Raw genomic sequence first — 20,118 nt, 5'->3', positions numbered from 1 at the left:
AGTGGAATTGCTCATGTAGTTAAAGTTGATTATGTGCTTTGCTGGATCAGGGCCAGCGTACTCAGCCCCTTGCAGCATCAATCCTCAAGGGAGTGGAGGAACTGAAGGGGGCAGAGGCATGACAGGGCAGTGCAGCAAAGTGCTTCCATAAAGAAGCCCCTGGCATCTTCTGAATCTGCAGGTTTGAGAGAGAGAGAGGGATGGTCAGATCTAAAGCCTCCTACATCAGGAAGTGTTATTTCAGTTTAGGGGAGTCCCAGACTCCTTAGTTGGTAAAATCTATTACTGTCTCTATATATATCTTAACATTTTTTCTTATCTTATTTTTATCTTATTTTTTATATTAATAATTTGTGTTATATTTAGGTCTGAAAAGAAATGAGATTACATTTTCAAAAAATAATGTTACTGTAAACCTTGTCATTTAAAATCCCTGCATATAAATAGTTTTTAGAGATGTATTGGTAACTAGTCTCTCTGATGAGTACCTAGTTCCAACAATCTGTATGTAATTGCTGTTTTTTAAAAATTTGTAATTTATTAGATTCAAAAACTGAAGACATCATGCTAATGTGCATACATAGAAAGAGTAATAGGGCAGTACAATGCAAAGTGTAAAATCTGTAAAAGCACCATAGCTGTCTGTTGTTTTCCAGGCAACTTGCTCAGTGAAATTGGACTGACTAGTTGAATGACACAAGATTTTGCTTTAAAATAAAATCACATGATTCTTAATTCTCAATAATTCTCAGAAGTTTGTGTTACAGGGAATGAAGTGGGGGGGGGGGACAGGGATTTTCACAAACTGCCAAACTGAGGAAAAAACTATATATAATAACTTGCTACAAGATGTTATCAGAGTTTGAGTTTCACTGGAATAGCATGTTTTAGTTGCCTGGAGCTAAATTGAGGATGCGCTAAAAGCCTTAAATTAGTCCCCAATTCCAGTTTGTTGCTGAATGAGTCCTTAGTCAGCCTATTTCTAAAGAGTTGGATTATCATTAAAATGCTCTATCGGCACACACAGCTGCACCGATATAGCTGCGCTGCTGTAGCACTTTAATGAATTCTCCTGTCGGCATAGTTAATCCACCTCCCCATTAGTCTTGCAAGTGTGAACCTTTACGTACAGTTTTCTTAAAACCAAAGCATACAGCTATGGAAAAATACATGTTCATGAAGAAAAGGGTAAAGCCGGGAGTACAGAGAACAAAATTAAATTAGTGACACAGCTGTCAGATGGTTTTTGTTATATATTTTGATTATACAGGATCTTGTAAAATCAAGAGAGCAAAATACCCCCTGCCCTGAGTCTTCACCCGCCCAAAAGCCCAATCCCAAAAACCTTTGTGTGTGTGTGTGTGTATGTATTTATGTATTTTAAATGTTGATATTTTATTTAGGTTGAACAAATTCTTGCAGAGTTTAAGGTCAAAGCCCTTGAATGTCACCCTGACAAACATCCTGGAAACCCTAAAGCTGGTATGTAGTCTTTCCTATTTAAAAACAATCTATTGCCTTAAATTATAATTAAGGCATTGAATGCAGCCTAAAACCCATCAGTAAATATTGATTCCCATTTTAATATTCTATAATTTTTACATATATGGAATGTACTCTCTTAAATGTCAAGCCTTAATATTTTGCTGTAACATTTACACAATCATGGATATTAGAACAGGAAGACACTTGTTTGATTATCTTGTCCAGGAGTTGTCAAAATTTTTATAGGATGATGCACATTTTAAACCAGAGATTGTCTTGTGGACCACATCCCCTCCCATGCATGATTGCATGGACTGTCTCCTCTCCCACTGGGAATCAAATGACATATTTGGGTTAACTACAATAATTGCTCATATGAAAAGTAACATTAGGAAAATATTTAATGTATTTTAGCTTCTTTTAATGTAAGTTAGCAGCTGGAAATAAGGAGGACCCAGCACCATGTGACAGGCCAGCTCTCCACAGACCAACAACAAACATCAGAAATTGTGGAAATGCTGTCAGTCACGCAGATAATCTTAACCTTGTCCCCATAACAGTGCCTTGAGGAAAAACCAGATACCCTGAGACAGGTTTATCTATCCATAACCAACAGGGTCACTGTCATCAATGACCACAAACATTTTGAATGCCTGCTCTTGCCTTCTTTATGTCTATACACAATGCACAGAAAAAAATAAGATAAACAGTATATTGAAGGCGATCATTCCCTACTCTTCATTAAGTTTCCACGTATTGCTAAATGTGTTGTTGGACACCAAATTAGAGCATTTATGTATACAAACGTCATAGGCCCAGATCATGGAAATCATAGTACATGGAAAACCTCCCAAAACAAAGATTAATTTGAGGACAGAGTGCAACACTTAATATTGGAACTGTTTGTATTAAACCAGTTATAATAAGACAGTGCTCTGTGATGCACATTTCTGATACTCCACCCAGAAACTTTGAGGCTGATTCTGCCTCCTGCTACTCATATTGAAATCAGTGGGACTATTCTTAGAGTGAGGAACTACATGATGACTGGGATTTTCAAGTGGTTTAAGGAAATTAGACATCCAAATCCTTTTGAAATTCCAACTCCCTTAGGCCCCTTTGAAAATCCCAGCCCATATGACTAAAGGGAGCAGAAGCAGGTCCTCTTCTCTATTCAGATTTTCTCTCAGTTTAATTGGAGGCACACTGAGAAACATAGTGATAGCAACCACAGAGGAGATTAAAGTTTGATTGGAACTACTCATGATTAAAGTTTGAGATTCTTGCTTGCACCTTTCTCCCGGAATAGTAGAGGCACTACACCCAAGAGGATGAAAGAGTACTCACTGTCTACTGATACCTTCAGATGTCTTGAGAGTGGTATTAAGTTGCAGTTAGTTCTTCTTGGCTTTCTGAAATGTGAGTTGAGGCCCAATAGATTGATGGGGGAATAAAAATAAAATGGGGTGTGAGTCTTCTTTCTGAGAGAGCCTGAGAGGGATCCCTCCAAAATTTGTTGAAGAGTCCACCTTTTACAAAATGATCTTAAATCCTACTTTCCAAAATATATTTAAACATACTTGAAAGTGCAGCTGGATAACAGGACCAAATTCTTCCGTAAATAAACTGAGGCTACGTCATTGACTTCAGTGAGGAGGCAGAGGCATAAGTGAGACCCAAATCAGGTCCATTGCTTGGAATTTTTAGTAATAAATTGAAGTAAAAATAAAAGTGGAGCAGTCCTGTGTATTAAGAGCAAACAGTTTATGATTCATTTACTTGAACAGTCTACTAAATGCCTTATATTTTCATAGTACAGTAAACATTGACTTTGTATGATTCATTTCAATACCAATATATTAAAAATAACTATCAAACTAGACTGCTTTTTATCTCCCCAAAACTGGTCACACTGGAAAAAAGAAACAGAATTCAGAAAAAAAAATCCTGTGTGTTGTTTGATTTATGCTTATCAGCTGTGGTTAGTGTTTGAGTTCAGCATATTTCAAAAGAAGTCGCTACTATAAACCGGAATAAATAAATAATAATAATAAGCCAGTCTAATAAGGATGACTCATAGATAAAATGTAAATCTTTGTAACCTTTACACAAATAGTAACACACAGCTGCATCCTTAACTACCATTTTATAAAGAATTTTTGCTCCTGCAAGAGAAATAAGAGATCTTATTCACACAATCTGGAATTTAAGTTAATATCTTATTACACACACAAAAGATGTGCGGTTAAGCAATGCCGTTAGCTAACCTATACTATGCTATGTTAAGATTCTTCTGCTTACTGCTCACATAATGTCATTATACTTCTTTCTTACTGTCCCTTGGTGGTGTGTTCTGCTCTAACTTCCTTGCTGCTTCGGATCATGCTATGTTCCTTGTGAAATGCTGTCATGCTATTGCAATATTGGTTTTAAATGAGGCGACACCTCGTGTTTTGCTTTGAATACCACATAATTTTGATAGCCCTCAAGTTTATAAAGCTTCTAAACCAACAGACAAAAAGGCTCCACATTTGCATTGAATTGTTCATCTGAAAGAGGGCATCAATTGTCCACTAAAGATGTAAGCTATTGAGTCAGCTAAGACTTCCGCAAAGCAGTGAGCAGAACTTCCACATCCCTTCATCACTCTTTTTTTCTCTTTTTCTCCCACAACCTGTGTTGCTGTTACATAGCTATTTATTGGTCATTCCTATTCCACAAGGGAATTAATTTATTTAAAAATAAGTATTTGATGTAACATCCTTTTGATTTGTGTTTTAGTGGAGAATTTTCAGAAGCTGCAGCAGGCTAAAGAGATTCTTACTAACGAAGAGAGTCGAGCTTGTTACGATTACTGGCGACGAAGCAAAATTACCATTCCATTCCAGCAGTGGGAGGCTCTGAGCAACTCTATAAAAACGGTTGTTTTTTGTTTACCTAAATTTCCTGGGTATACATTAGCATTAGGAGATTAGGTAGATCTATGGGAAGGGAAATTCTCCCATAGGCAAAACAGGATGGGTCAGAGATTAAGGACTGTTCATTATAACAGCTTTCTATTGTTTTTTAATCAGTTTCCCAGTGTTGATCTGATGGAGGAAAGGACACTAATTAGAAGCAGTGCTGCTAAAATTGCTGCATAGCATTATGTAACAATAGTGCAGAAAAATACCCCTGAATTCATTAAAAAACCAAATGCCACAAACTGGAAGGCAGTCAGATGATATAGACATTTATGAACACATATGTGATGAAACTCTCATAGCTGTTTTTTGTTCTCAGGGACAATATACCAGTAGGTTTTATCTTGTATTTCTGTCAATCCCATAGCAACTTTCTCAACATTTCAAAACACTTCAGTCATTTAAAAATAATTTATTTGGGGTTGGACGTGGCTATATGATCTTGGTTAGCCAAAGAAATGTACTATGATAAAAGACTCATGGTATATTTTAAGTTAGTTTTCAGAATGATTACTGGGGGTGAAATCTTGGCCTCATTAAAGTCAATGGCATACTGTCATTGACTTCATTGGGGCCAGGATTTCACCCGAGGAAAATAAAACTTCAGTAATTTCTTTAATGAGAATATTGAATAGATTTTTGGAGTAACCAGCATACCAACAAAAATGTAATACCATAGTACACCGCTACCTCAATATAACGCGGCCTGATATAACACAAATTCAGATATAATGTGGTAAAGCAGTGCTCGCGGGGGGGGGGGGGGGGGGCTGCGCACTCCGGGGGATCAAAGCAAGTTCAATATAACGCGGTTTCACCTATAACGCAGTAAGATTGTTTGGCTCCCAAGGACAGCGTTATATCGAGGTAGAGGTGTATCTGAAGTTGTTATGGTTTTTTTCCTGTTGGCTGTGAGGATTTAATATGACAAACTGGAAATACCTGCATATCTCTAGTATAACCAGTTGTTTTTCCTAACAATTGATAGATTCTAACCTAATAAATAATAATGACAAATGATATTTACATTAATATTTTCTAGTTCATAAACAAATGATCCTTTTTAGTCATTTCTTTACTTTTCAGAACAGATTTTTATTTTCTAGTCTATATCAACTGCTGTTGATTTATATTTTTTATTGATGCTTGTGAAAATGAGTGAGTCATTGCTGTGTATTAATTGTGTTGATGTCACCACTGCCCTGAACACTGAGTACTACAATTCATTTTGAGAAGAAATACTCTATGAAGATAAATAATCTGGAAGATGCTAATTATGTCTGAGCAAACCAAACTATTCAGAAGTTTTGATATTTTGTCTTTGATATGACTGCCAGGTATCAGAGGTATTAATTTGTTGTGTTCAGGCACCTTAGATGTTTTTTCCACAAACTTTATTTCATGCTAATTATATGTAGCTATACTTGATTTTTTTAAAAATCATCTTCCTGGAATTCAAGCTCGGAAAACAGGTAAAGATATAATGGTTCATAGTAGCAGTAGATGGCATTCATTTATGATTACATAACACACAATTACATTAGTGTAGATGTACATGCAAATTAATTTTTGTACAGTGAGTGAAGCTTTTTAAACATTGTTTTTATCGTCAGTGTGTAAACTTCAAATAACTTCAAATAACATGGAGTAATACAGTGTGGGAGATCTTTCCAGCATAATTTACAAGCCTCTAAATGTTAGAATTAGCAGCATCTATCCTGGCCCCTCTATTTACATCAGTCTGGGAAAGGGAAAAAGTGCCAGATGAGTGGACCAATGGCGTTATAGTGAAGATACCAAAGAAAGGAACTCTCAGTGATTGTAATATCACTTGGTATCATACTTTTGTCTGTGCCAAACAAAGTATTGTTAAGATCATAGTTCAGCATATATCAGAGGCAGTTGATAGTGTTCTGAGAAAATAGCAAGCTGATTTTCGGAAAGGGCATAGATGCACAGACCAGATCTTCACTCTACGAAATATAATAGAACAGTGCTTAGAATGGCAACAGCAACGCTACATAAATTTCATAGACTTTGAGAAGGCTTTTGATAGCATTCACAGGACCAGCCTATGGCACATTCTGCCGGCATATGGAATTCCATTCTGTATAATCAACATCATCAAAAGATTCTGTTTCAACTTTACATGCAGTGTACAACAGAAGACATGCCAAGAGGTATTAAATGGACACTCTTATCCTTTGAAGATCTAGACTTCGCAGATGATGTCGCTCTCCTATCACATAACCAACACCATCTACAAGAAAAAACAACTCAACTCAACGCATTCAGCCCAGCAGATTGGACTGAAAATCAACTGCAATAAAACAGATATCATGACCTTTAGTATTGCCTCACATCACCAGTATGGATAGAGGATTATGTTCTCACCACTGTAGAAACATTTACATACTTGGGCAGCACCATCAGCCAGGATGGTGGAACAAGCCAGGACATCCAGAACAAAATCAGTAAAGCCAGGAATACCTTCAGGAGCTTAAATACAGTCTGGAAATCATGAAAATACATCACCTAAACCAAACTCAAGATTTATCAGAGTTACGTACTTTCAACACTACTTTATAGTGCAGAATGCTTGGGAATGAGAAAGTATGATATGTCCAAACTGTCTTCATTCCATACAACCTGACTCAGAAAAATCCTCCATATCTTTTGACCCAGAACAATCTCAAACTAAGATCTACTGACACAGTGCAGCCAAGAGGATTTGAGCACCATCATTGCCAGGAGGCGTTAGAGATGGATGGGCCATGTGCTTCGAATGAAAACTGATTTCATCACCAGAGTAGCAATAAGATGAACATCTGAAGGCAAACAAAAACAAGGCCAGCCAAAAACAACATGGCAAAGAGCTGTGGAAGCCGAGCTGAAAAACCTGGGGCACAGCTGGGGAACCATTGAAAGACTTGTCAGAAACAGACAGGAGTGGAGGAGTTTCGTCACTGCCCTAAACGTAATAGGAACATGATGATGATGAAATGTCAGAAGATGTCTTACAGTTATCAAGTGCAAAGTATTAAAAAATGTGCAACATTCAGGGCTTGGCATAGCATCTATCCCTTGAAAGGATTGTAAAGAATACATTATTTGGAAAATACAGATAAGTTGAGATGCAGAAATATTAACACATTTCAGCAGTAGACTCTATTACTGCAAGATTTAAAATAAGCAGTACAAATTATGATAAGGGGGTAAATGTCATGTTTTTAAAGGAACCCATTCCAAGTTATTCTCCTGTCTTGTGCTGCATTTACTTAATGTAACAAATTCATTGGTCCTTGAAAGGTTTCTTTCCACAAATTATATAGTAGTTCTGTCAACTCCCTCAACACCTCCTTGGTTTTACAGTGGAAGACATTAAAATAATTGACATATGCCAACTGTTACCAGCCTTTTTCGGTCAAACAAGGGAAAATATTTAATGGCAACAGAATAACATGATTAGGTAGAATCAAAACCAAAGTAAATTAGTAGCATATTCCCATCTTTACAAATGGACCAAAATTCTAAATACAGCATATGGAGAGCTTTACTAAATAGACTGTTTGTTTCAAATTGAATCTGATATTTGATCAGTCCAAGTGGGTATCACTCACAGATCAAAAGAAATTTTGTTCTCTTCCTGCCTGTTTACTTGCCTTTCTGCTCCTCTATATACCATAGAATCAGAGATAAATTTTAAATCCTTTGGGACGCCTCTTTGGCCTGAAATCTTATATACTATACAGCTGTCAAGTTACCACTGTTTTCATTTCTGACCCTTGTGAAACCATCAACAGTCCATAGTTTCAGAAAAGAAGAGAGAGAGAATTATTTTCCATTGGTACTTAGATTATTTTAACAACAAATAACAACAACAGTGATATATGAACACAAAAACATTTCAGGTGCATTTTCTATCTCAAATTTAAATTTTATTTATTTGAACATTTAGTTTGGATGTGTGAGATGACACTTAAAAAAATCACTACAGGCCTCCCTGTGAATCTGTATCCTCTTGTCTGAACACTACACCAGCAGCAGCATCAAGAGGTTATTTCTGACACTTCTTGTGCTTTGTATTTTTGGTAGTGATCTAGACATGGCAGTTTTCTAATGAATACTTTTTGGAAATCTTTTTCTCAGAGAAATAAAGGAGAGAATTCCCCTGAATACACAATGTTAAAATCTCATTATAAAAATAAATTAAACCACCACTCTCCTTCTCTACACAATAATTTCCCTAATAGTTATGTCAAAGCAGGGGAATATTGCTTCAAGTATGGAATAGGTAACAGCAATAGATTAACTCTTAAAGAACAAAATTCCTGGTCAGCTAACTACAACTCCTAAGAGCTTTTAAGCTCTCAAAGCTCCATATTACCACACAGATTGTCAGGAGTTGTAATTCTGCTCCATCCTAGGAAGACCAGTTGGCTCAGCAAACAGCACAAGTTACGTTATTCATCCATCAGAGACTTGGTGGAGTATCTGAAAGGGCCAGAAGAAAACCAGGATTTAGATCCACCAAGAGAAGGAAATTTTATCATTGACTTCAGTGGGTCTAGGATTTCACCTGGTATGGCTGCGTTTTCTCTTTTTTTAATGAAGCAGAAGAGCAAAATATCACCATTTTCCTTGAAAGGTCTGATGTAGACACCACCTCTGCCCTGACCTCTGGAAAGAAAACTGTATCCATGAAAAACTGTCTTTAAGTTTTCCTTGTAAGTTGAGGAAAACCTACACTTTTTTAAAAATTATGTATGTTCGAATTATATATGTATATAAAGCTATTGATATGCTTGGTGCTTTGCAGACAGACATTTTCAGGATTTTTCCAAAAATTTTGCTGGTGGGAATTTTTTTTGCATATATCTACCAGGTTCCAGTCGTGCAATATCCTGATCACCCTCAATTTAATTAACGTGAATGTGAATTGAGAATATATAGTACCATGCACAACTGGGTCCTACTAGAGGTGAGCAATAAATTGTCCTGCAAACAAATGTTGTGAAAAAATGTCTGAGACCATTTGCCTATAAAGCATCATACATAAGTATATATGGATTGGAGGATCAGTCCCTCCAAGCTTGATTCAATTCCAGTTAAAGTCAGTAGGAGTATTTCCATTGACTATAGTGGGAGTTAGATCGAAGTAACACTTCCAGAAATGCCTAAGTCCCATTTTTAAAAGTGACTAAGCTCTGAAATGCCTGTTATTTTTGAAAATGGGACTAAGATTCTAAATCTCCCACGTGCTCTTGAAAATTTTACTGAGCAGATGGTGAGCAAAATATATTAATACCTTAGAATTATTTGCTGTATCTCCACTTGTCCTCCTTCATCCCTATCCAAATGTAACTATAGAATCTAGATGAACATCACTGTAACAATGCTGGTTTTGGTGGGACCCAACTGAGAGTGCGAATTCAGGACAAATTGCTTAAAATTGCAGTTACAGCCCAAGGCTGGGGGTTTTTTCCACCTCCAAGGCAAAGCAAACCAGCCAAACAGAGAGGACTTTGGTTTTACCCCACTGGCTAATCACAAGTCACACAAGCAATTCCTTTAGACATTCCAGTTTTCTAGTATCACCACCAGTGCCCCTCGTTATGGAGATGAATGGTTATGAAAACCAATATCCCAATAAAAGAAAAAAAAAAGGTTCTTTCGATCCCAAAGGACCAAGCCCCAGACCCAGGTCAATATACAAATCAGATCTTACCCACAAATCATGCTGTTGCCAGTCCTTTAGAATCTAAAATCTAAAGGTTTATTCATAGAAGAAAAAAGATATAGATGAAAGCTAGAATTGGTTAAATGGAATCAATTACACACAGTAATGGCAAAGTTCTTGGTTCAGGCTTGTAAACAGTGATAGAATAAACTGCAGGTTCAAATCAAGTCTCTGAAGTACATCCACAGCTGCGATGGGCATCAGTCCTTTGTGTAGAGCTTCCATTTGTAGCAAAGTCCCTCTAGAGGTAAAAGGCAGGATTGAAGACCAGAGGGAGATGAGGCGTCAGCCTTTTATAGTTGCTTCCAGGTATAAGAACACCTCTTTGTTCTTAGTGTGGAAAATTACAGCAAAATGGAGTTTGGAGTCACATGGGCAAGTCCCTGCATACATTGCTGAGTCACAAGGTGTATCTGCCTTCTCTCAGTGGGTCAGTTGTATAGCTGATGGTCCTTAATGGGCTATCAAGCAGGCTAGGCAGAGCTGACACCAACTTGTCTGGGGTGTCACCCAGAAGCATAGCATAAGTTTGAAATACAGACAGTATAGAGCCAATATTCATAACTTCAACTACAAAAATGATACACACATACAGATTGCATAATCATAACCAGCAAATCATAACCTTCCCATAGACACCTCAACCTTTGAATAATATTTGCTACAAATATATAACAGTGGTTGCAACAATGATCTATATGGTTACAGATTATGTCAATAACGTCACAATCACCCAAGCTACTCAACTGCTAATTCCAAAATTCAGTTTCATTTTCCTAATGATCTGTAATTTCCAGAAAGCCTTTTTATAGCATTCTAGAGCAGTGATTCTCAACTAGAGGTCCAGGAACTCTTGGGGGGCTGCGATCAGGTTTCAGGGGGTCCACCAAGCAGGGCCAGCATTAGACTTGCTGGGACCCAGGGTAGAAAGCCAAAACCCCACCACATGAGTCTGAATCCCGGGGCCCTGAGCCCTGCCACTTGGGGCTGAAGCTGAAGCCTGAGCAACGTAGCTTCACGGAGGGCCCTGTGGCATAGGGCCCCAAGCAATTACCCTGCTTGCTACACCCTAACACTGGCCCTGGCTTTTATATGTAGAAAACCAGTTATTGTGGCACAGGTGGGCTGTGGAGTTTTTATAGCATGTTTGGGGGGGGGGGGAGGGCTCCGAAAGAAAAAGGTTGAGAATCCATGTTCTAGAGCATACTTCTGTTAGTTAAAAAGAATAAATCTGTGTAACTGCACACTGAATCCTTTAAAGTAGAAAACTAGCCCATGTTATGTTTAAACTCTAATATACAACTTAGATTTGTCCATTTGTTATTTTTAATTTTTTTTAGTCAATGCACTGGGCTGTCAGAAGTAAAAAAGAGCCAATGCTGGAAGCACCTGAGCTAAATAATAGCAACAACATAACTAATGACACTTGGGCCCAACAGACTGAAAACAATAAAGATGGATTGTCAGCTGAGAGAAGGGAGCAAGACGATGCCAAGACTTCTGATGAGAAGCCACAATCACCAAAGAGTCCCGACTCTCCAAGTAAGTGGAATCAGTAATATGACAGATTTCAGTGTCCAGGCATTTTACCTGGTACTGAAGTTTTTACTCATGGAAAACTCCCATCTAATTAAGTGGGAGTTTTGCTTGAGTATGATGTTCAGGACTGGGCCTTAAAGGATAAACTGAATAAGAAATGGGTGACTACATAATTTTTTTCAATAATTCCCATTCCCTTACTTTCCTGTACATTTGCATATGTCTTATTACTTGGTGTGCACCTGTAAGAATATTAGACAGAGAATGTGATTTTCAGAACTGTGAGTACAATTAATGTGATCGCTCATGCAGTTGGCCACTTGTATGCATAGAACATAACTAAGATGACTTCACATTCAAGTAACTGCATACGTACAATTTTGAAAATCAGGGCCTGAGAGGTGCAAATTGCAATACTAAGGATTCCAGTTGCTGCAGGCTCTTAATTTAACTAGCTATCTCAATTAGGGCCCAGATTTATACCACTTGTGGCCTGGATTTTGATGTAATTTATTACAGAACTGTGTAACAACTTTTTCATCCAAAAGAGGCAAATTTCGATATTCTTCTGTCTATAAAATATTACAAATCCTAGACTAAGTTCAAGTTATGTCTCTCTCAGTGTGGCCCGTGATTTCAGCCTCCACTGCTCACTTGTTAAATTTTCAAACAAGCACCTTTTGTGCTTTCTCTCAGATAGATAGACAGGGAAGAACAAGGAAACAATAAGACAATACTGATCAGCATGATAGGCAGTGATCTCAGAACACCAGCAGTCTAACTACGGTCAAGTTTTTTTGTAGTCATGACAGAAAAAGAGAGTTTAAAGGAGGGTTTTGAAGGAGGATTGTGATGCAGCTTTGCAGATGTTTGGCAGAAGCTCCTTCCAGGCCAGAGGGGCAGCATGAGAGAAGTTAAGGCTGTTGGACTTTAATACACTAATATATTACTAATATATTACTGTGCAAAGATGTTTTGATTTCCAAATTTTGGGGTTGTTTTTATTTATTTATTTTTTAAATAATTTCAGTTTTGTCTTTTTCTGATGTACTCGGTAAGTGATTCTCAGACTTTTGTACTGGTGACCCCTTTCAAATAGCAAGCCTCTGAGTGCGACTAAATAAGTAGCATGGCTTTCTTTCATCAAGGAGTATTATGTTATAATAAACTACTATGAGGCTTTCTTTTCACATCAGTTATGTTTTAGAACTTATTTGGATTGTTAAGCATATTTGAAAGACTTCCTCTGTAACATGCTTGTGGAGTGTCAAAGGGCTCATGTTTTTTGTTTTCCATATATATTGATACACACAAGTTATTTTCATATAGATGAGAACATAAGAATGGCTATACTGGCTCAGACCAGTGGTCCATCTAGCACAGTATCCTGTCTTCTGACAGTGGCCAGTGCTAGATGCTTTAGAGGGAATGAACAGAACAGACTCATTGCCCATATTTGCTCAGTTTGTTAATAGTTTTTGTCCAGATGATACCTTTGTTCTCTCTCTCTCTCCCCTCATCTCTCCCCTCCCCCGATCAAGGACTGAAACTTCATGCTAAAGACCTACATTTGACTTATATTTTAGTCACAGTAATCAAGACCTACTTTAGCCTAAGTGGGTGAAGTAATATCTTTTATTGGACCAACTTCTGTTGGTGAGAGAGAGTCCAATAAAAGATATTACCTTACCCACATTTTTCTCTAATATTCTGGGACTGACATGGCTACAACTACACTATAACTACTTTAGCCTCGTCAGTTTTAAATGTTTCTTTTAATAATTAATTTCCTCTCCCCTTTTTTCTTTTTTCATAGGATTTTTAGATGCAAATTGCTCGCACTTGCATTTCCGCTGGTCAGGTGATGCCCCTTCAGAGCTTCTGAGGAAGTTCAGAAACTATGAAATATAAAATATGAGCCCAAGATACCTGAGAGCATGGAATCATCTGCTCAACAGTGCAGTATTTTTTGTCCATGATTAAAACTTGTTTGTATCTTGTGCCTGTTCACCATTATTTGAATGTTCAATTATGTGGCTTTGTAATACTGATCTGTTATCACACTTTGTATAAGTATTTTAGGTGGAAGAAATTTTGAGAGGGCAAGGCACTATCTTTATTCAGTATTAGCATAAGTAACAATTATATGCATAAAGTGGTCCAGTGTTTTATATCAGTTTCCTGTGTTCTTTTTTAGTATACAACCAGAAGGCTTTTCTGTCCATGTTAAACATATAGAATGCATTGTGCGTATATACTTCTTGCAGGATGTAGAACTCATGGTATTAAAAAATAATCTCCCAAACCTGAATGCCAATGAATTTTAAATATAGCTGCGTGCATTTCTAAATTAGATATTTTGGGCCTGATATTCCATTGCCTTGCACATTGTGCAGTCATTCAGACCTATGCACAGTGGATGTAAAACAAGTGTAAATAATTGGAGAGTTCCGACTTGGTAATGTTTTGCACTGGTGTTACTGACTAAATGTGATAGTGGAAAATCAGGCCCATTAAGTTTTAACATGAGCAACAATTAACATGAAACACTTTGATTCTTTGGGCAATGTTGCAAATTTTAAGACTGTATTTATTTATTTTGCATTATTTACTTCCTTGTCACAGCCTGACCTATATATAGGATATAATGATAGCAGTAAAATGGATTTGTGGATTGAAGGTGTTTTGTCTGTTGGGTGACTAGCTAACTTTACAGCAACAAAATTAAGTTACTGTAGGATATATACATAAATATTGACTATTCTTTTAATTTCTTGGATCCAGATCATACTCTGGAGTTTCCTGCCTACAGTCTCTTCAAATGGGGAGAGTTTTGAGGGGGGCTAAATGGGAGAGAAAGCGTGAAGCCTCCCCAAAACCCATGAATCTTTGGGAGCTTCAGGGAAGGGTAACCCCAGATCAACAGAGACAAAGATGTCTCCTGTATCTGTGCTTGTACAGGGAAACCAGCTATCTCAGTCATCCTGTGGTTAGCAGCTGCCAAGGAAATCTTATCTAAATATTATGATTATTGTATCAGATAATACTTTGGCCAATAGTTGCAATACAACTGTGGAGTTATTTTTGTGTTATGCAAAATAAAATACCATTAATGCCATTCACATTGTAGCTCTGTAGTCGTGGCACAAATGAAAAAACTTATATGAAACTGGGAACATGCTGATAGTCCCAAAGCTTGTTAGATATAAATGGCAAGTTAATAGTTAAAAAATGTCATCTGATGAACAGATTAAAGCTGAATGCAAATAATGTCATTAAAAATTCCAGTCTCAGTAAAATTAAAGGGTGAGCACAATTGTTTCCTGTTTGCCATTTTGTTCTCAGAATATGATGATAGCTACAGGTTCAATAATAGTAGAAAGTGGCCTGGATGACTAATACTGTTATTGAGAAGCTTTAATTTCCTGAAGGCAAACACTGTTACCTTCCACTTTCATATCCATAAATGAGAAACCAAGATTGCTGGGGATGCAGTGAGTGAAGATGTTATAAAGCTGATGCAATGACATAGCAAATGATAAAAGGACTCACAATAAAGGCTTCAGTCAGTTTCAGATGCTGTGATATGCGTCAGTTAGTTCTGTGTTGGGTATTATTATTGCTTCTCAGCATCAATACTATCTGTGTCATCAGAGCCATTAAGAGTCTCGCCAGCAGCAGGAGTGCAATAATTTGGCCCATTTCCTCTTCTTCCTTGTTTGTTACCTCTTCTGTGTTGACATGGACCAGACCAGCTGCTCTGTTTTTCCCCTCTCAGTCTCTGGGCTACTGCAGTGGTGACCAATTGGCTGAGTCCTCCTCCCTCCACTGCTTCCTGACATTCCTGGGCCTGATTTTTCATCGCCTTACACCTTGTGTAGCCATTTACCACCACATCAATAACATGTTAATAACTATAGAAGGAGTAAGTCAACAGAGAATCAGGACTGCAATCTGCAAGACTGATGTACTTTGGCATCACTCCATTGAAGTAAATGGAGCTATGTTGATTTTCATTCCCGATGAACTGGCGAGTGGTCTGTAGCAGTCCAGGTGGCAGATTTATAGCACTACTGCAATAGGGGTTCAACTGCAAAGTGTTTGAGCAGGGCCAGCAGGAGCAGGTATAGCATTGTTTTCACCAAAAATTACAGTACACAACCAATGGCATCTTATTTCCACAAGTAGATGAATAATGGGTAGATTTAGTTGGGCCAAATAGCCTCTTTCTGTGTCAGAGTTGTTAAATAATGAATCAGTAGTTTGAGAAGGCCAGTTTCTTACAGTTGGAGCCTAGAGGGGCTACAGCTCCTTGGATCTAATAATTTCTTCTCTATAGCTTTTTTTAAATAGTATATTTATTTTGGGTAGTACTACCTCTAATTGCTGCCAGGGCTTACCAGACCTCCAGTCCTGCTTGATGTACAATAGGACTATCTGCTCTACAAAGAATGGTTTGCTTACTTATTTGCCAAAACTGCTTCATCAGAGAGTTGCTGTAGAACCCTCAGTCCTAGAGGTAGTTGAAGGAACTTTCTGGAGGGGAATGGGTAGGGTGAGGAAGCTTGGACTCTATGCTTATATCTCTTCTATGGACACATTTGGCCAGATTCTCCACTGTCTTGCACTTTGTGTCATTATTTACACCTCTGCAAAACAGATGTAAAGACTACCAAGTGAGAATGGTATCATTTTATACTTAACTGCACAAGTGAAAATAATGACAGCAAAAGCAGCAGAGAATCAGCCTAGAGAGGTCTTCAGTTTGCTAAATTGACACATTAACATTATTAAATTCAATTTAGTGGCCCTTTTTAATTGCTTTTTCCATTGCATTTGAATAATCACAAGTAAAATGAGATTCTTCTTATACTATAGACCTGTGGTGGGGAGCATTTAAATTTGTTCGGCCACAGAAGTACCTGGGTACTCACGTCCCTTTCACTTGTCTGTTGAAGACTTGAAAGGAAAAAAAAATGAGTTACAGGGAGAAAATCTGCACTGAGTACCAATATCTGATGGAATAAACAGGAGAATGTATTAAGACTTCAGCAGTTTTTGTGATGCACTCTGGCTTTCAATATCGTCTTCTGTCCGAGAGAGCTGTTTTTCCCCTCACATCCTCCATAAGCGCCACCAGTGGAAGTGACATGTCAGTGATATTTATTTTAAAACTCTTATCAACCTGATGATTTCTTTTCAGGTTTATTAAAGCAATGAAACATACCTTTCTGAAATACAGAATGTAAGGTGGTCAGTAGAGAACTGCTCTGTGTGTGTGTACACACACACACACATACATATAGTGGAAAATGAGGATTTATAGCAAAGTTTGCCCATAATAAAAAATACAAAAATTGTTTTATTAATTTTGTATTATTACAGTACTACACAAATTACAGTTTTCTCATATGTTCCAGCTGAAATTTTGTGGTTACATAACTCAAAATGACTGAAGGTAGAAACTCTAGCCTTGACTTAATTTATAGTTCTGACAGAGGAAGCAAAATCAATCCAGATATTTGTTTTTAAAATGTTCAGTGAAATATTTTCTATTGGGTTTCTTGCAATACTCACTGTGATTTAGATCCCAGTCCTAGAAAGATTTATGTATGTGCTTAAATTCTTGTAGCATCAGGACTTTATGCCTGGTCTACACCTAAAAATTAGATCTACCTAGCTACATTGCTCAGGGCTATTAAAAATGTTGTGTCCACCATGATGTAATTACGTTGACCTGACCCTCACTGTAGATGCAGCTAGGTTGATGGAAGAACTCTTCTGTTGACATAGCTATCACCTCTTGGAGAGGGGGGTAACTTACCTCAATGGAAAAACCTCTTCCCTTATAGGAACTGTCCGTGCTATAGTGGCACAGCACTGTAGCTGTCTGCTGTAACCACTGTAGTGTAGATATAGCCTTAGAATGTTAGGTCGACACAAATAGAAATTGCATAAATAACACCTCAGTAAAGGACATCCAGATGAAGGCCTTATTTAAGGCTCCTGAGTTAAAAGAATGTCTTGGCTGAGGTAAATCTTCCAAATTAAGCTTTGCTTGGCTAAGGCCTCCAGATTTAAAGAGGCATTAATTAAGACTTCCTGGTTTAAGTATATCTTATTTAACAGTTTCTTCTTTACTGCCACTTAAGCAGTTCAGGATCTGTCACTTATGTGTATGTTACCAATATAAAGTAATTTAGAAGCATTAAAACAGTTCTAAAGGGATTTAGCAGCCCTGAGATGCTCTTGAAGAGTTTTATCAGCAGTGAGGCACCTTGATTTCTTTCTTTATCTCTCACACACACACACACGTGTCATTATTTTAAGGGTGAGATAAATGCACACAAAAAATCAATAAACTTGTATGGTAGGATTTCTAAAAGAACAATGAGTCATGTTGCACTTACATTTTATTCTTGTTTTCTTTCTTAATGCACACCTTAATGAATAGTTTGTTAAAATCATTTTGTAAGAGACATAGACTGTGCAATAGAGCTGAGATCACATTGCTTTAAAAAACTCTAACTTTTCAATTTGCTAAATTTAGTATGCTTGAGTTCTCAGTGCTGCACTGTTAGTTGTTAAAGTTATACCGTGCATTTAAAAAAATAATAATCAAAGCTACTGTTACTTGGACCTCACTCTATAGTGAAAGAGACACTATAGTCAGGACTTGTTTACACTACAAAATTAGGTCAGCTTAATTAAGGTTGACCTACAGCCACCACAGTAATTCAATCAGCTGTTGGTGTCCCCACAACCCTGCTGCTGGTGGTGTGTCTTCAGCAGGAACACTTGTACCAACTTAAATGGGGCATTGTGGGGAACTGACAGTTGAGTGTGGGACACTGACAGCCAAATAGGGCTAACAGCGGGATCCCCCCACCCATCCTGGGTGATAGCCTAAGCTGTGAGTCCAGGGCAGGCTCAGTTTCACAGCACCTAGCCTACCAGCCGTGAAATTGACTTTCTTGTCAGTGTCACGGCTCTAGCTGTGAGCCCCACGCTGCTCTGAGACAGAGGCAGCCCTGAAACCAAGTGTGAAAATAACTTAAAGGATTTACTGGTACTCCGGAGTCCTTAGGAGGGAGTGGGGCCTCAACTGGAAGAGGTGTGGCCTCTGTCAGAAGAGGCGGGGCCTTTAAATCCCCAGGCACTTTAAATCAAGATTTAAAGGGCTTGGGACTGGTGCTGTGGTGGCAGCAGCTGGGAGCACCGGGCACTTTAAATAATCCCCGGAGCTACCAGCTGCAGAGGCCCTTTAAATCACCCCTAGAGCTACCAGCTGCAGAGGTGGCTGGGAGCCCCGGGGGTGAATTAAAGGGCCCGGGGCTCCAGCTGCTGCTACCGCAGCGGAGCCCCAGGCACTTTAAATCACCATCGGAGGGGGCCCTGGCCTCTGGCAGAGCTTTAAAGGGCCCGGGGCTCTGCTGCAGTAGTGGCAGCCAGGAGCCCCTGGCCCTTTAAATCACCATCAGAGCCCCACTGTCGCTACCCCAGGGCTCCAATAGCGGGACTCAGGTGCCAATTTAAAGGGCCCCAGAGGGTAGTTGCAGTGGGAGCCCCAAGCCCTTTAAGTCACCACCTGAGCCACGCTGCTGGAGCCCCGGGGTAGCAGCAGCAGCCGGGGCCTCGGGAGGTGATTTAAAGGGCTCAGGGCTCTGGCTGCCGCTACCACCCCGGGCCCTTTAAATTGTCCCGGAGCCCTACTGCCGGAGCCCTGGGGTAGCGGTGGCGGTGCTCCGGCGGCAAATTAAAGGGCCCGGGGCTGTAGCGAGGGCCGAGCCCGCGGCCCTTTAAATTGCCACCAGAGCCCCGCCACCACCACCCCAGGGCTCTGGCACGCTCTGGGGTCGATTTAAAGGGCCCGAGGTAGTAGCAACTACTGGCGCCCCAGACCCTTTAAATCGTCCCCAGAGCCCTGGGGAGGTGGTGGCTGGGCTCCGGTGGCTATTTTAAGGGACGGGGCAGTAGCGGCTGCTGCAGCCCCGGACCCTTTAAATAGCTGCTGGAGCCCCGCTGCCGCTAGCCTAGGGCTCTGACAGGCTTCGGGGACGATTTAAAGGGTCTGGACGGTAGCAGCTACTGGAGCCCCGGACCCTTTAAATCATCCCCGGACCCTGCCAGAGCCCTGAGGAGGTGGCGACGGGGCTCCGGCAGCTATTTTAACGGCTGGGGCTGTAGCGGCTGCCGCAGCCCTGGATCCTTTAAATGGGAGACCCGCCGCTGCCACCCCAGGGATCTGGGGACGATTCAAAGGGCCCAGGGCGGTAACTGCGGCAGGCGCCCCGGGCCCTTTAAATTGCCACTCAAGCCCCGCCGCCGCTTCCCCAGGGCTCCGGCAGCAGGGCTCTGGTGGCAATTTAAAGGGCCCGAGGTGCCAGCCAC

General features: G+C 39.4%; 1 protein-coding gene across 3 annotated transcripts in view; it reads left to right on the top strand.

The window, feature by feature from the left end:
* Nucleotides 1–15,261, top strand: part of DNAJC12 (DnaJ heat shock protein family (Hsp40) member C12) — a 31,215-nt gene extending 15,954 nt beyond the window's left edge. For all 3 annotated transcript variants that reach the window (XM_045023053.1, XM_045023052.1, XM_045023054.1), the window contains 4 exons: nucleotides 1,404–1,482; nucleotides 4,267–4,406; nucleotides 11,529–11,730; nucleotides 13,544–15,261. In XM_045023053.1, the coding sequence (XP_044878988.1) occupies nucleotides 1,404–1,482; nucleotides 4,267–4,406; nucleotides 11,529–11,730; nucleotides 13,544–13,638 (516 nt within the window). In that variant the 3' untranslated portion in view covers nucleotides 13,639–15,261. The remainder of the gene's footprint in view (nucleotides 1–1,403; nucleotides 1,483–4,266; nucleotides 4,407–11,528; nucleotides 11,731–13,543) is intronic.
* Nucleotides 15,262–20,118: the final 4,857 nt, after the last annotated feature.

The sequence above is a fragment of the Mauremys mutica genome, chromosome 7, assembly GCF_020497125.1.
Source record: "Mauremys mutica isolate MM-2020 ecotype Southern chromosome 7, ASM2049712v1, whole genome shotgun sequence".
Classification (NCBI taxonomy): domain Eukaryota; kingdom Metazoa; phylum Chordata; order Testudines; family Geoemydidae; genus Mauremys; species Mauremys mutica.
The sequence above is the reverse complement of the archived record's forward strand: the minus strand, read 5'-3'. Positions and strand labels throughout refer to the sequence as shown.